Source organism: Onychomys torridus, chromosome 6 (genome assembly GCF_903995425.1).
Source record: "Onychomys torridus chromosome 6, mOncTor1.1, whole genome shotgun sequence".
In the NCBI taxonomy this organism is placed as follows: Eukaryota; Metazoa; Chordata; class Mammalia; order Rodentia; family Cricetidae; genus Onychomys; species Onychomys torridus.
Genome location: NC_050448.1, coordinates 85,280,258 through 85,296,872, shown reverse-complemented (window position 1 = coordinate 85,296,872; position 16,615 = coordinate 85,280,258). Strand labels below are relative to the sequence as shown.

The 16,615-nt window shown below is 45.3% G+C and overlaps 1 protein-coding gene across 1 annotated transcript in view; it reads left to right on the top strand.

The window, feature by feature from the left end:
- Nucleotides 1–2,956: 2,956 nt before the first annotated feature.
- Nucleotides 2,957–16,615, top strand: part of Fam102b (family with sequence similarity 102 member B) — a 55,555-nt gene continuing 41,896 nt past the window's right edge. Inside the window, exon 1 of the mRNA XM_036190563.1 lies at nt 2,957–3,411. Within this exon, the coding sequence (XP_036046456.1) occupies nt 3,275–3,411 (137 nt within the window). The 5' untranslated portion in view covers nt 2,957–3,274. The remainder of the gene's footprint in view (nt 3,412–16,615) is intronic.

Here is a 16,615-nt window from a genome sequence, read left to right as displayed (position 1 = left end):
GCATCTGTGATACATCTCAGATCTATAAAGTGCTTGACACATAATAGGAACCCACTAAGTGCCGGAAAGTTCCTGAATACTGCTGAAAGGTTTGAACCCTCCTTGGACTAATGCCACCTCTCATTCAATGACAAAAGTCAGGAAAACAAAAACAACACAAAACAAAACCCTTTTAGTCATCCTTCCTCATAACTACCTTCTACTCACTTGCGAAACCATTTTAATATCACTTTGCCAACATCTGGTATGGAAAATTCTCTTGCTAAGGTAACTAATGACCCTTTAGCTCTTCAGTTCTGCAGCTGCTTTTCAATCCAAATCCTCTAGGATTTGCAGTGCACGTGTGTGCAAGCCTCTCTCTCTCTCTCTCTCTCTCTCTCTCTCTCTCTCTCTCTCTCTGTGTGTGTGTGTGTGTGTGTGTGTGTGTGTGTGTGTGTGTGTGTGAGTGTGTAGACCAGAGGGCCACATCAGGTATTTATACCAATCGTTCTCGGGTAGCTTTTTGAGACAAAGTCTCTGACTGAAGCTAGAGCTTGCTGGTTGGTTAGACTGGCGGGCCAGCAGACCCCAGGAATCCTCCCATCTCTGCATGTAACACCCCAGTAGATATTAATAACTAATGTTCTAAGGTTCAAACTCTTTCTTGGATTTCAGGCCATCTCTCTTAATCTCTTTCTCAGGCTGTTTGTTCTTGGAAACCTTCACAATCACCTTCTCGGCCATCTGCCCATTAAATATTCTCCAGAGCAGCTCATTCTTACCCGACTGTTGGGTTTCCGCCATCAGTGAATACCACAATTCCCACATGCATAGTTTCAACCTTAACCTTCCACAGGCACTCTAAGGCTCAGCCTCGCTCCCTGCAAACTGCCCAGATCCTCATTATTTCCTCTCTTCCCAGGCTGCCCTCCTACCTGCCATGCTTTCTGCAAACTACAAACATCAGAACCCACTCTTCCCCTGTCTCTTTCTGTCCCAGAAGGCAGCAAGCCTCCACTACCAAATCCTCATGCCCAAATGTTAAGCCCTGTCTGAGTCTGTACTTCTTCACCAAGATTACCTCCTACTTTTTCCCAAATCCTGGCTATTCTTTAAAGTTCATAAAGCTGATTAACACTTTCTCTTCTCAATTATGCTGTTTGAATTTAGTTCTATTTTTTTTTCCTCCGTCTTGGGCTTTGTTTTTTAAAAATCGTTATGTATTATTATTCTTGTGTGTGTGTGTGTGTGTGAGAGAGGGGGGGGGGTATGTGGAATCGTGCATGTCATGGTGGTGTTTGGGACTCAAAGGGCAACTTTGTGAAGCTGCTTCTCATTCCACTTTTACATGGGTTCTTAGGACCAAAGGTGCCTCACCCACCGACATCTCACCGCATCCCAGTTTTGTCTTTAAAAGTTTTAAAACATATTTACTTAGTATTTATTTAATGTGAGTGTATTTGTAGGTGTGCATGCCTCACAGTGAACCCGTGGAGGTCAGAAGCCAACCTGTGGGATTAGGTAGCTGTTTCCATCACAGGAGTTCAGGAATCAAACTCATGTCGTAGAAGTGTCTGCCAGGTCCTTTACCCGCTGATCTGTCTTAGCCAGCCCAGGACTGTAAAATTCCTAAGGGCAGTTTTTTGGGTTTTGATCATGGAGTCTAGCTAGTAACTGATGGTTTAGGTAATTAGAATATTTATATGAATAAATAAACGAGTGGGCTGCAGAGATGGTTCAGCAGTTCCAAAGGACCCTGGTTTAATACCCAAATCCAAATTGCAGCTCACATCTGTCTGTGACTCCAGTTTAAGAGTAGCTGACACTCTTTTCTGGCCTCTGCTGGTATCAGGCACACACAGGCATACACAGGCATGTACGCAAGCAAGACACCCAGATACATAAATTGAATTTTTTTAAAAAGTAACTAAATGAGTCATCTAGGAAGAAGAATTTTTTCAATTATACTTTTCAAAGATGAAAAAGAACAGATCCCAGGCTGGAGATGTAGCTCAGTTGTGAGGTCGCTTGCTAGCATGCATGAAAGCCCTGGGTCCAATTCCTAGAACCGCATAAACCTGGCATGGCAGCACATCCCTATTACCCCAATACGAGGATCACAAGTTCATCATCATCTTTGGCTACATCGGGAGTTTGAAGCCAGCCTGAGCTAGAGACTCTGAAAAACAAAACAAGGAAACAACAAACAACCTTCCTGAAAACATTACATAGCTAAGTTAATAGCATAGATTTTAACAATAGATTGTGTGTGTGTGTGTGTGTGTGTGTGTGTGTGTGTGTGTGTGTGTGTTATTCATCTAAGGAGCATTTTATTAAGCATGCCTTCAGGATCTGACTTCATGTGTTCACAGAATGGACAGATTTTAAAGGGGTTAGTATGTTAACTCCTCTGGTCCTTTTTCTTTCCTGGGTGACAAGAATGAAGTAAACAAGGCATCCATGAAAGGAAACACATGGCCCAGCCCCGTGCTTGGGCGGTTGATGCGGCCACAACACAGCTTAATCCTGTCCTTTCCCCTACCTGATTTTCGCCTAATGTTTAAGGGCTAGTGAACTTCGAATCCCTACCGGCCATTTCAGGTTTGGGATTCTATTGGTCTGGATCTTCAAAACTCAGAGGCCGTGAAATCCCTGGAGGGGGAGGGGAAGAAAGGGGGCGGTGCCAAACCCAGAAAGGAAAGGCGCAGAGGAAGCTGCAGAAGGAAGCTTTTTCGGCTGGGTTTGTCTTTTTTTAACCCGCGGGAGGCGTGACCAGCTTACTGCCGTCGCGTGTTAGCTTCCCCAGCTTCCCCCGCCCGCCGGGCGTGCGCCCGCCCGCCCGCCCGCCCGGAGTTTCTCCGCCCTCCGCCCGCCCGCCTGCTCGCTTCCGCGCGGAGTGCGCTGCCGGCCGCGGCCGCTAGGGGCGCCTGGGGCGGGGAGGCGGCGGCGGCGGCGACCGTTCTTCCAGAGGCGCCTCTCCCTGCTCGCAATCAGACGGGCGGTGGCGGCGGCACCGAGAGGACGCCCACTCCCTCCGCGGGCGGCCGAGCTGCAAGGCGACCGCTCCTCGCGGGCGGCCGGGGTCCGCGCTGCAGCCGCCGGTGCGCTCCGGCCCGGGCTGCCGCGACAGGCGGCCCCGGCTCCCGCCGGCTCGCGGCGCCCCCCGGCCGCCCCCCCACGCGCTGCTCGCGGCCCCGACCATGGGGCTGGGCGGATCCGAGGCTCGGCCGAGCTGAGGCGGCGGCGCCCGTCCGTGCAGCCCGCTCGCCGCCGCCGCCGCCTCCTGGCCCTCACGATGATGAAGAAGAAGAAGTTTAAGTTTAAGGTGGACTTCGAGCTGGAGGAGCTCTCCTCGGTGCCCTTCGTCAACGGGGTCCTCTTCTGCAAGATGCGGCTGCTGGACGGCGGCAGCTTCACCGCCGAGTCCTCCAGGTAAGCGGGGTCTCTCGAGCGGCTCGCCCGCGCCCTCCCGCCGGCAGGGGCTTGTTGCACCGCCAGCATCCCTCTCCTTGCTTGGCCCCTTTGCTCTGCCGAGCTGCCAGCCCTGTGAGCTCATCGTCCTCCGGGGACGAGTCTGAAATCGGTCAGGGCATCGAACGAGCCGCACCAAGTGGTTCACCCTGGGTTTGGTCTGGTTGGCCTTGACTCCGGCGCTCCGGACGCCAGGTGGCCCCTGGTGTCTGCTTTCCTCCCAGTTCTCCGGGAATGAGAGTGATGGAGACCATGGGAGAGAGGATGCTTCTGGTTTCTCGGAAGACATTCCCATATTTGCAAAATACGAACTAGAATGTAAAGCTTTGAGAAGCAAAAATGACCCAAACGGTTCCCGTTGCAAGAGCGCCCACTCGGAACCGTCTGTGGCTGACATTAGTTCCTGTGACTCTACTCTGACTTGGGGTGGCCAGGCCAGCATGGGGCTTGGGATACGTCTTGGTCGGGCTTGACTGGAGTCAAGTGCTGCTGGCAGACAGGGATGTAGGCTTTGGCTCGCCTCAGAGCTTCGTCTCGGTTTGATGCGCCGATCTTCTCAATTACCCATCTTCTAGTGGCCACTGGTGCGTTTCAGAGTGGAGGACTTAGAACTAAGAGAGCCCAGACCCTGTCCTCATTTTGAAACGAGCCCCTAGGCACTGTGGGAGAATCCTTCAGCGGTGACCGAATGCAGCCGTGTGGGGCAGGATTCCTTGGGTACTTTAAAGGCAGTTCACAGGGTGATAGATTCATCCTTCAGTATTTTTCTCTACAAGAAGACAGAAAATTGGAAGAAGTTTTGGAATGAACTTTTAAGTTCTTAAAGTCAAGGAGAAAGACTAATAGTCAATGTCTATATTTCATCTGTATATACTTAATTTTTACAGTAAAACTATTCCTGCTATCTGCTGTCCCATTAATAATCTAAAGGAAGTAATGTCAATGGGTTGTGGGGTGGAAGCCAGAAAATTGCCCCCTGTGGCAATAATGAAATCTGTGGAAGCCAGAAAACGCCTCATTGCCTAATGAACAGATGTGTGAAGTGCTGTTACAAAAATCTCCCCCCCAAAAAAAGTCCACTAAGGTTAATTTTTAATATTAAACTATGATGACAAACCTGTAGGCATACAGCTACCTGATTGTATTACAGCCATTTCAACACTCCTGTCAGAGAAATGAACTGTGCAAAAACAATATATATAGTACTAGCTCTTGGGGTGGAAAAGCCTAAGCCAACCCTGAACGTCATGTCGGGGTCAAGTGACGGCCTCGCCCTGAGGCCCAGACCAAGTTTTCCTGCATGGTTCTTGTCCCCCTCCCCCAACGTGGAGCGGTTAACTTGGGCTTCTGGCCCAGTGCTGACACCTGGTGGTCAGAACACGGGTCTACACCTTCTTTCTCCTCTGCCTCCTTTTCTGCCTGGAGTGTTTGTTGATTTGGCTTGCTTTTTCTCCCAAGCCAGTTAGTCATCAAAAGCAGACTTTTTTTTTTTTATTTTTCCTAGTAAACTAGTCCACTGGGTCTTTTAAACACACTTTCTTGTTTACTACCCTAAGCGGGGCTGTGAGGTGGAGGTTCTTATTTTGCAAGTAGGTGGATGGAGTCTTGGGAAGCACACCTTCCAGAGATCCCCTCCTGTCTCGTAACTAATGCCAAGATTCTGGTCCAGATCCAGCTCCAAACAGAATGATGCCAGACAAAGGGAAAAGCTGTGTGCTGTTGAAGAGTTTCTGAAGGCAGCTTCTAATCATTTAAGATGCAAGGGCTATAATTGGATTTTTCATCAGCAGGGAAAAACAAAAACAAAAAACAGCAAAAAAAAAAAAAAAAAGCCAAGTAGCCTGGGGTTAAACAAACCCTTGCTCCAGCTAAAATTGGGCATTATCAAGAGAAATAAGGTAAATAGTGCTCTACCTAGCCCCCCCCCCAAAAAAAAGTGTATTCTGAAGGGAATGTTTGTGATAAGGAACATGTGCTTTTGAAGCTGTGTGAGGTGGTGTGTAAAGCTGAGAGCAAGGGCTTGGAATGAGGTGGGTCTAAGTAAATCTCAGTTCTGCTGTGGTAAACTTCATGGGCTTGCTTAGGTGGTTGCAGCTAAAATCTGAAAAACTGAAGTAGTCAGTGATTTGGGGTTGTCTTGAGGGTTTCATAGGACATTGCCCCGAAACACTGCGGTACTTTGGAAGAAGAAGTTCTGTTTACTTAGACGTTCTACCAATTCCTTTATCCCAACTACCAAAGTGTTGGCTTAAGATTGATTCCTTGAGCCCGCTACAGTGGTGCAGACCTCAGTCCCTGAACTTGAGATAGAAGCAGAAGGAGGCTAACCTGGACCACATGAGACAGCCTTAAAACACACACACACACACACACACACACACACACACACACACTCACATCAATTTAAAAAAAGGTACCTTCCTTCACAGGGAGAAATAGAAAACCTGAAATGTCAGAATTATGTGGCACCTAAATAGCACATGCCAGTGTAGACAACACATCTCTAAATGTTATATTTTAATTTGAAAAATTATTCTAGGGGGCCTTTATGAAGCAGAAATGATTGGCACTAACATTTCTCCCATAGCACTATGAAATGACTTCTGTGTAGAAGGGTTAAAGCAGGCTCAAGACCCACCACCTTGAAAGGCCTGCTGACAAGATTGCCTTTGATTAGTGTCCCCTGATCTTCTTGCCTGGATGATGAGCATGGCTTACTGTGCTCAGACTGTTGGTACAAAACACGTGGTTCACGCTGAATGCCTCTGAGAGCCTGGAGTTTTAGTCCCACTAAGCAGAGGACAGTTGCCTAAGCCACCAGTCCCCATTACACCCAATGAGCTTCCCTGTTAGAAGGCATATCACCACAATCTGATGCTAGAGAGGCTGTGAGCTGATTCTGCGCTGCACCCAGGAACTATGACGTCTTCAGCAAGGACTACAGATTATGATGAGTCCGTAGCATTCTAAGGAATCCCCAACCTCTAAGCATGCTCTAATAATATCTGTACTGTCAGAAAAGAGTCTTGGTGGACTCGCAGAAGGTTACACAGCCAACACACACACACACACACACACACACACACACACACACACACACACGAGAGAGAGAGAGAGAGAGAGAGAGAGAGAGAGAGAGAGAGAGCTTGGCTTTGTTCAAAACCTAAACGTGCAGATGACTCATTGCTCCCCAAATATCACTTAAGCACTTAGCAGATTTCTAGCTCTCTGTCTAGGGATGTGAAAAGCAAAGCAAATACAAGGATCCATGAGGGAATTACCTCTAATTAACGAAATTAGATCATAGTGTTTGCTTGCTGGACAGTAGGAGACATATGGCTAACTGCTTAATCAATGGGTCAGCCGCTGTGTGAGTTTCGGAAAGAAAGGGGCTTTTATTTACAGCTGTGATGTTTGCTGAAGTCTGCACTAGTGGTTCAGCTGCACATGCCAGGAGGGTGAATTTGCACTGAGGAGAAAGTGAGGTGGGAGGGCAGCTTGAGCAAGCCATTAATAGAGTTGGTGCTACCTCAGCCTGATGGCAGAGAGTTCACATGAACAGAAGCAGAAGATAATATTAGAAAGGGGCTTTGAGAGACATTCTAGGGTTTGATTTCCCTGCCCGAAGGGTAGAATTCAGTCCAGGATTCTTGCACTGCATTGTAATGCAATTAAAGTGGAATTTAAGCAGGCTAGCAGCTTGCTGCTGTTTGGATTCAAGTGCCGATAGCTAGAGACAGGGAGACAATGAGAGGCTGTGAAAATAACCTGGTCTAGTGAGACCCTGAACGCAGGCTTTACATGTCAGTAACGGATAGGTGATGGGTGATGCAGTGGCTGATGCCTTGCGCCATTGACAGAAGTAAGGAAGTTGAGGAAATGCCCTTTTGATTTGGAGGGGGCATTGTTCATGGCTATAGAGCAGCAGTTCTTAGCCTGTGGGTCTTGACACCCCCCCCCCAGGGATCACATATCAGATATCCTGAATATCAGATATTTACATTATGATTCATGACAGTAGCAAAATTACAGTTATGAAGTAGCAATGAAATAATGTTACGGTTGGGGATCCCCGCAACATGAGGAACTGTATTAAAGGGTGGCAGCATTAGGAAGGTTGGGAACCACTGCTATAGAAGATGTGAAGAGTTAAGTTGTGAAGTGAGCCTCACAATCGATCAAAGACACAGTTATTTTGGTGTGTGAATTTCTTATATTCTTGGGGCTGTACAAAGAATTTCCATACACTGTTTTGTCTATTTATAGATGGTTAGTGAAAAATGGATTTTTGAAAGATCTAGATTCTCCTGTGAAGGTTTAATCAGTAAAAAGTTAAGAAAAATATAAAGGTCTTTTTCTTGAATAGGTGATACTAAAAATGATTAAGGCAAATGGTTAGGTCTCACCACAGTTAGCAAAGCATTTGAAAATACAGTGCACTATTACAGCGGTCCACTCAACTGAAGCCAAGTCGCTGCCTAGTAAATTATTTTTGAAGACATTCCACAAAAACAGAACACTGTATTATTTGAATCTTTCCAGAACACTCCTTAATAAAGCATGTAAATCACTTTTAAAACTTATTGGGGTTGTGAGGACATGTTTAAATCTGGTCTTTTTAAACAAAGGAATGATGGGAAGGAAATTTCTCTACATACCTATGATTTCCCAGTTTGCTATGTCTTCATATGTGTGTATGTGTGTTATGTATGTTTGTGTTGGTAACTAAGTAAGTTTCCAAGTTTCACATGAGTTTGTGGAAAAAACCCATGTGAACTCAGGGAGTGTCCAGGAAGCTAATGAGCACATCTGTGTATTGGATCTCTGACTTTGTAAACAAGCTAAAGGGACTTCTTTTTTCTTTTTGCCAGAGAACATCTTTGTTTTCAAGGTTTTAATTCACTGCACATTGTGAACTTCTTTTTAGTTAATTTTTGCCTTACTGAAAAAGTGAAAATGTTTTCATACTGGAAAACTTAGAGAAGCAGAAATAGCAAATATTGCCCATAAATAAACCATGCAAGGCGTACCACCATTATTAATATTTTGGTATATAACCTAGCCTCCATTGGCTCTTACACATGCATGCACACGCGCATGCACACACACTATCCCCTCCATAATGATCACAGTATTTATTTACTTGTTTATTTATAGGAAGGGTCTCACCTTGTATTTCTGACTGGCCTGGAACACAATGTGTAGACCAGGCTGGCCTCCAGGATGCCTCTGCCTCCCAAATGCTGTATTTAAAGGCCTGGCCACCCATCTTTTTGAACCAAAGTGAGATCATGCTGTATCTAATATATTTTCAGTTAATCTTTCAGTCATTAAATATTCAACTACAAAATATTTCAAATAGCTACATATTATTCTATTATATTAATTGCAGTGATTGAATTAAACCCCTCTGAAGTAATTTTCTTCTTTCCTTTTTATTAATAACTTTATAAACTATTGTAAACATCTTTGTAACTAATATAGTACACATCTGTTATTATTTAAGAATTGTTATTTAGATATGGCGTTATTGAATTTCACAAGCTTTTAAGGTCTTTGACAAATATTACCAACCTTCCTTTCATTGCATTAAACTGACTTTTAAGGTGAGAAAACGCAGCAAATATTTTAAAATAGCCAATATTTATTGTTTGTTTTGTTTTGTTTTTTGAGATAGGGTCTCACGATGTAGTTCTGACTGGCTTGGAACTCACTATATAGACTAGCCTGGCCTGGAAATCACAGAGATCCCCCTGCCTCTGCCTCCCAAGTATTGGGATTAAAGGTGTGCACCACCAAATATGGTTAACGTTTTGTTTTATTTTCAGACTCCTCTTCCACACTGAGATCACAAAGTGTCTTCGTTAGGGTTCAACTGCTGTGAAGAGACACCATGACCACAGCAACTCTTATAAAAGAAAACATTTAATGGAGTGGCTTACATTTTCAGAGATTTAGTCCATTATCATCATAGTGGAACATGTCAGTGTGCAGGCAGACCTGATACTGGAGAAGTAGCTGAGAGCCATACATCGTGTAGGGCAACAGGAAGTGAACTGAGACACTGAGTGGTATCTTGAGCATATATGAACCCTCAAAGCCTGCCTCTACAGTGACATACTTCCTCCAAGAAGGCCACACCTCCTAATAGTGCCACTCCCCTTGGGGATCATTTTCTTTCAAACCACCACATTCCACTCCCTGGCCCCCAAAAGCTTGTAGCCATATCATAATGCAAAAATGCATTCAGTCCAACTTCAAAAGTCCCCTTCATCTATCACAGTCTCAACAATGTTTTAAAGTCCAAAGTTCAAAGTCTCTTCTGAGATTCACGCATCCTCTTAACTGTAATCCCCTGCAAAATCAAAAAGCAGATCACATATTTCCAAAATATAATGGCTCAGGATATACATTACCATTCCAAAACATAGGTAACAGAGTATAGTAAGGAAATACTTGACCAAAGCAAGACCAAAAACCCAGCTGGGAAAACTTCAAACTCTGCATCTCCACGGCTGATGTCAAAATGCTCTTCAGATCTCCAGCTCCTTTTAGCTTTGTTCTCTTGGGCTGGTTCCACTCCCTGTTAGCAGCTCTCCTTGGCAGGTATCCCATGGCTCTGGCATCTCTAACATCTTAGGGTCTCCAAGGCAATCCAGGCTTCACCTTCACAGCATCACACAATGACCTCTCTAGGCTTCCATTCAGGGACACCCCTGACACATGCCTGGCTTCAGTGGCTTTGCTTAGTCACTCTTTGACTCTAAAGCCAAAACCACATGGCCGAAGCTGCCAAGTTCTGCTGCTTGCTGGGGCTGTAACATGGCCCTCTCCTTCAGTTACATCGTCACCAGCTTTCTGTCTTTTGATTGTTACTTCACTGCCTGAGCTTGGCTGTCCTTGAACTTGATCTTTAGACCAGGCTGGCCTCAAACTCAGAGATCTGCCAGCCTCTGCCTTCTGAGTGCTAGAATTAAAGGTGTGCACCACCATACCCAGTTCTAAGCCTTTCTTTAATTCCTTTTTACAAGTTGGAAGCTCAGCTGGATGGGATCTTGCCCTGAGGTCACCACTCCCCTTATTCCATTTCTTAATCCTTTATCTCCTTGAACATAGGGTTTAGCTCTATTCTACTTCTTAGTGATCCTTTTTCCTTGCTCAGCTTGCTCCTTTTCATTATAAATCTTCATAAGCATCAATAGTAGTAACCACAAAACAGAAGCTATACTAGACTGTTTTGAGATTCCCTCTGCCAACAGAATTAATCCAAATCTCTTCACTTTAGCCTTGGGCAGACTCTGGACAAGGTCAAAAAAGCAGCCACTTTCTTCACCAGTATCACAAGAATGGTCTCTAGGAAACATACTAAAATTCTTTTCCTCTGGAACCTCTTGAGGCCTCCACAGTTCAAATCACCCTCAGCACCACTGTCTTCCACGCTCCTACTAGTCTGGCCCATTAAGCAGTGCTTAAAGCATTCTATTGCTTTCCTAAGCCAAAGCACCAAAGTACAAATTCCTCCAAACTCAAACATGGTCAGGCCTATCACACCAATATCCCACTCCTGGTACTAACTTCGGTCTTGGGTTTTTTATTGCTGCGAAGAGACACCAGGACCACAGCAACTCTTATCAATGAAACATTTCATGGAATGGCTTACAGTTTCAGAGGTTTAGTTCATTATCATCATGGTGGGGCATGTCAGCATGCAGGAAGACGTAATTCTGGAGAAGTAGCTGATAGTTCTATATCTTGCAGGCAACAGGAAGTAAACTGAGATACTGGGTGGTATCTTGAGCATATATGAGACATCAAAGCCCACCTCCACAGTAACACACTTCCTCCAACAAAACCATGCCCACTTCAAGAAGGCCACACCTCCTAATAGTGCCACTCCCTTTGGGGGCCATTTTCTTTCAAACCACTACACAAAGTAACCAAAAGTAACCAATATTTTCAAATGCTATCCGACTAGAAGTTAGAGATTTTTTATGACCTGAACCCAACAGTCCCTCTTCTGAGGATATATCCCAATGTAATGAAAGCAATATGTTAAACAGATACCTGTACTTAGAAGCCAAGACATTGAAACAACCTAAGTGCCTACAAACAGGTGACTGAATAAAAGAAATGTGGCATATTGATGGATTTTTATTCCATCTTCAAAAACAAAGAAATTCTGTTGTTTGTGACAGGGCAGATGAGCCTGGAAGACATCATGCTAAATTAGAAAAACCAAGAGCAGAAAAACAAACACTGCATGACCTCAAGTCTATGTGGGCTATATAAAAGGTGAGGTGATCACCAACCGAGGCAGCCTACTCTGCACAGCAAGCCCCTGTCTCAAAACCAATCAGGTTCATTTTAGGGCATTGGCCTTCAGAGGACACTACTAAGCAGACACCCAGAGAAGATACTGGATTCTGAGGGATCTGGAATATTGCTAATTATCAAGGTCTTGGGTTAGTCTTAAAGTTAGTATCTTCAAAAACTAAAATGCTGGATGTGTACTTGTGTATATTTTACTCTCTTGTTTTTGTTTCATTCTTGCAAAACTACTTTGATAGAAACGGGAAGTCTGTGCTCCTCTTGGCTCAGGACACGCCAGGTGCTGTAATGCAGAGTTTTATAGATGAGTGGCTTATACAAAACAGGTTTCTCTCTCATGCAAAGTCTGGGTGCTCCTGTGGTTCAGCCCTGTCAACCTGCCAGGTACCTGGACTCATTTATATTGCTGCTCTCGGTAAAATCACATCCCTGGAGACTGGCTCACCCTGCATCCCAATCCCAGCCATGAGAAAGAGGAAACAGGAGAGGACCCTTCCGTTCACAGTCCATAGACCTGAGCTTAAACATGTCTGATTGCTGGGGAAGCTGGGAAATGGCGTCTTTGATGGATATCCCTGTACCTAGCAATAAATAACTCAAGTAAGATAAATAAATAGGAGGGCAGACATCAAGGGATGAGAAATTTTCAACACCTAAAAGAGTGCAACAGAAGGAAAGCTACCCCAGTACTGCTGACAGTTCAATGGCCTTGTCCATTTGTCAAGATTGGTGTTTTTATTTTTTAAGATTAATTTTTTAAAATATGTATTTTTTCTATCTTATGTGTATGAGCGTTTTGCTTGCATGTACATATGTGCTCTTTATGTGCCCCATGTGTTAGCATTTTACCTGCAGAGGCCAGAGTGGGGAAAAGCATCAGCTCCCTGGAACTGGAGTTACAGACAGTTGTGAGCTGCCATGTGGGTGCTGAGAACCAGACATGGGTCCTCTGGAAGAGCAGCAAGTGCTCTTAATTGCTGAGCTATCTCCCCAGCATTGATTTATTTTAAGTTATGTGTATGTCTGTGGGTAGCTCATGAGTACAAGAGCCCATGGGAGCCAAAGGTGTCAGATCTCCTGAAGGTAGAGTTACAGTCAGCTGTGAGCCACCCTGTTTGGGTGCTGGGAACCAACCTCACGTCCTCTGGGGGGACAGTCACACTCCTAATTGCAGAGCCATCTCTCTGGCCCCAGGAAGGAGTCTTTTTAAAGACGATTGTCAGACTCCATGATTCCTTAGACTCTGGCAACTCCAAGAGTCTGTGGTTACGCTTTTGACTTTGTTTCTCATCCCTCTTCTTCCTACACCATCCTTTCACGTGATTGTAGTAGCCAAATAGTCGTGCATTCGGTGTCCTTGGTATGCTGTCCTTTCCCACATCATTTGAGCGAAACTCCAGCCGTCCTTCACAGTCTAGGTCCAAGGCTGCCCCGTTTTACACCCATCACAGCCCACAGCCCTCTCCTTGTTTCTCTCTAACGCTCCTGTATCAACTCTGCCCTGAACGCGTTGGTTATTTGTTGTAAGAATAAAAGCCTTCCACCACTATCGCACTATGATCTCTTCTCACAGAATTCCTAAAGGTTTTTGTCTGAACCAGTCATTGGCCACCGTTGGATCCTTTAATTGCCTTTTTGAGACATTGACACACAGGGTCAGTTTTGCAATAATAAAAATAGATGCAGGAACAAGCAGGGAGGAGGAAGTATTTACTGACTTTTTCTTTTGGAAGTTGGGGAAAGAGTCAAGGACAATGTCGTGAAAGAAAAATCCTCAGCAAAGTTCTTACCTTTTCTTGGTTTTTCTTCCTTTTTGCTTCTCCTCTTCTCTGCCCCCTCCCAGGCAGTCTTCAATAGCCCAGGCTGGCCTCAGACTTGCTGTGTAGCCAGGAATGACCTTGAACCTTTGATACTGTTGCCTCAACCTTCCCACATTGGGGTTACAGGTGTCCACCACCAGGCCTTGTTTTTAAAGTTTTTTCTTCAAGTCCAGCCGCTGTCCAGTGTGTCACTGCTGTGGCATGAAGAGGGAAAAGAAATAGTCATATTGAGGGGTATAGACCTGAGTCTGCTCTGCATCCCGGGGAGCCAGAAGCGGAGGAATGACGTAGGCGGAGCAGGAGGTTGGTTTGGGGCTGAAATGGAAAAGAGTGCTTGTCTGAAGGACCTCCTTAGTTTTTCAATAGTAATCTAGAGAGGAAGCAGCATGTGGTAGCACAGCCACATAATTCCGGCAGAGGCAGACGCAGCAGAATCATGAGTTCAAGGCCAGCTGGGGCTACATAATGAGACCTTGTTCAAAAAAAAAAAAAAAGTAAAAGTACAGTGATAAATGATAGATAGGTAGGTAGGTAGGTAGGTGGGTGGGTGGGTGGATGGATGGATGGATGGATGGATAGGTGGGTGGATAGGTGGGTGGATGGATGGATGGATGGATGGATGGATGGATGGATGGGTGGATGGATGGATGGATGGAAGGATAGATGATGGACGGAGAGAGAGGAGGAGAGAGAGGATGGCTATAATAATAAAAGGTTAGAAAAATTTCCACAAGGAATAGGAGAGGAAGCTGGCCAAGTCCAAAAGGCCTGCCCGCAATTTCAAATATGAATTTCAACAATAATAACACACATATTCATGTGGTTTTCTCCAGCAGCACATGTGAACTAGGAGAGAATGGGTGGAAAGGGGTGGTTCAAGTTTAGAAGTTTATGGATAGATGGAGAAATCAAGAGGCAAGCGCAGGATTTAGAATTTAGTCTCAGAATTCTGCATGTATAAGGAAGGAAGTCAGGCCAGAAAGGTAAATCAGGTAACGAGAAAGGTTGCAGAATGGAGGCTTCAGTGGTCTCCAAGGAAAACGTGGACAAAGAATGATGTGTAGTCCTTGAAGAAGGGCCAAAGGTTGTGCTCAGAGAGTGGAATACCGTTTTATTTTTATTTTTGATTGTTTGAGATGGGGTCTGTCTTAGTCAGTGTTCTATTGTTGAAGAGACACCATGACCATGGCAACTCTTATAAAAGAAAGCATTTAATTGGGGCTGGCTTACAGTTTCGGAGGGTTCGTCCATTATCCTCATGGCAGGGAGCATGGCAGCATGCAGGCAGACATGGTGCTGGAGAAGTAGCTGACAGTTCTACATCCTGACCTGCAGGCAGCAGGACAAGAGAGACACTAGGCCTGGCTTGGCTCCTTGAAACTCAAAGCCTACCCCCCATGACACATTTCCTCCAACAAGTCCATACCTACTCCATACCTACCTCCTAATCCTTTCAAATAACACCACTTCCTAATGGCTAAGCTTTCAAATGTCTGAGCCTATGGGGTGGGGAGGTGGCATTCTTATTCAAACTGCCACAGGGTCTTAAGAAGTCCAGCTTGACCTCAAACTCCTAATTCTTTTGCACCCATCTCCTAAGTACAGGAATCACAGGCATGAGCCATCATACTCAGTTAGAGAACAGAACATTAACACTTGAGGTTACTTCAGTAGAACCATAGTCAAAAGTTGGCTTGGTCCAGGATATAAGTGTTGCTGAAATGTGTGAAGGTTGAGTAGGGCAAAGAACTCTGAACCTAGGGTATGAGGTTCTTCTCATGGTGTTGAAGTAGGCAGAATGGACACAGAGGTTGGGGTGGAAAGGGATTTCTGTGATGTGAGCTAGAAGAGTGTAACATAGCCAGGCACCGCATGCCTCCAGCTCTTAAGCCTGGCTTGAAAAAAGACTTAGAGCTTGCAAGTGGCAAGGGATTTAGGAACAAGCTGCTTCTTAACCAGAGGAAGACGGGGAGGAGAGGGAATGTACATCACCTCCCTGTAGGTGCACAATGCCAACAGTGTCATCAGGAAGCTGTGGGGTTTCGGTCAGCCAATGAGTGGGGTCAGGAGGTTGGGAATGTGAGAGCTTGTCTATCCCTGGTGGTGGTGGAGGTTAAATGGCAGAGTAAGTTGGGAAGGAGAACAGCACCAAGCGAATAGACACTGAGAAGGACCAGCAGAAAAGGTGATGCAGACTTTCACTGTCTCTTTCTGGGACTTATATGGATGAATGGTATGTCAGAGCTGTAGTCCCTAAGATTCCCAGTGGAAATGAAACGCTTCTGTGTATCCTACCTCAGGCCCACAACATACAAGGCAGTCCCCTCCAGTTCCCTCTGGAGCTGCAGAGGGAGGCCACATAGGCCTTGTCTACTTCCGAGGAGGTCTTGCGTTTTGTTATTTGAGCTTCTTTCTTGGTCTCACACTTGGCTCTCAGACTGAACCATCAGCAGCAGAAGTCTTTTAACTCACTTCAGAGGAAGGAATGTGCCTCCTCCTATCCCTTCCCACTTCCCGGTACCTCCCTCTACCCGCACCCAACTCCCTGCTTCTCTACTGTATACAATGCCAACCCAAACTTTGTAGAAAAGAAAATAATCTACATGGCCTTTCTCATTCCTTTTCTCCTCTCAACCCTGTAGTGTCCAGGTCTGTCCCACCACATGACTGAAACTGACTTTCCTAATAACAATCATTAACATACTCAGTGTGTTCTCATTTGTACCCTAACCAGAGCTGTGGTAATTACTAACTTCTTGAAACTTGACTGTTTGGGCCTCTGTGGAACCTGCTCCCCATTTTTAACCTCTCAGTTCTCAGATTTCCTTTATGAATTTTCCGAGGGTCTTACTTATAGCCATTTCATTAATAGATTTTATTTTTAGAGCAAGCTTGAATAGAAAGTACAAAGTTCCCATATACCCCCTGTCCCTTGCTCACATAGCTTTTCCGCTGTTAGCACCCAGCACAGTGGTACATTTGTTACTGAGAATCAGGGGTCTGCATTTACACACCAT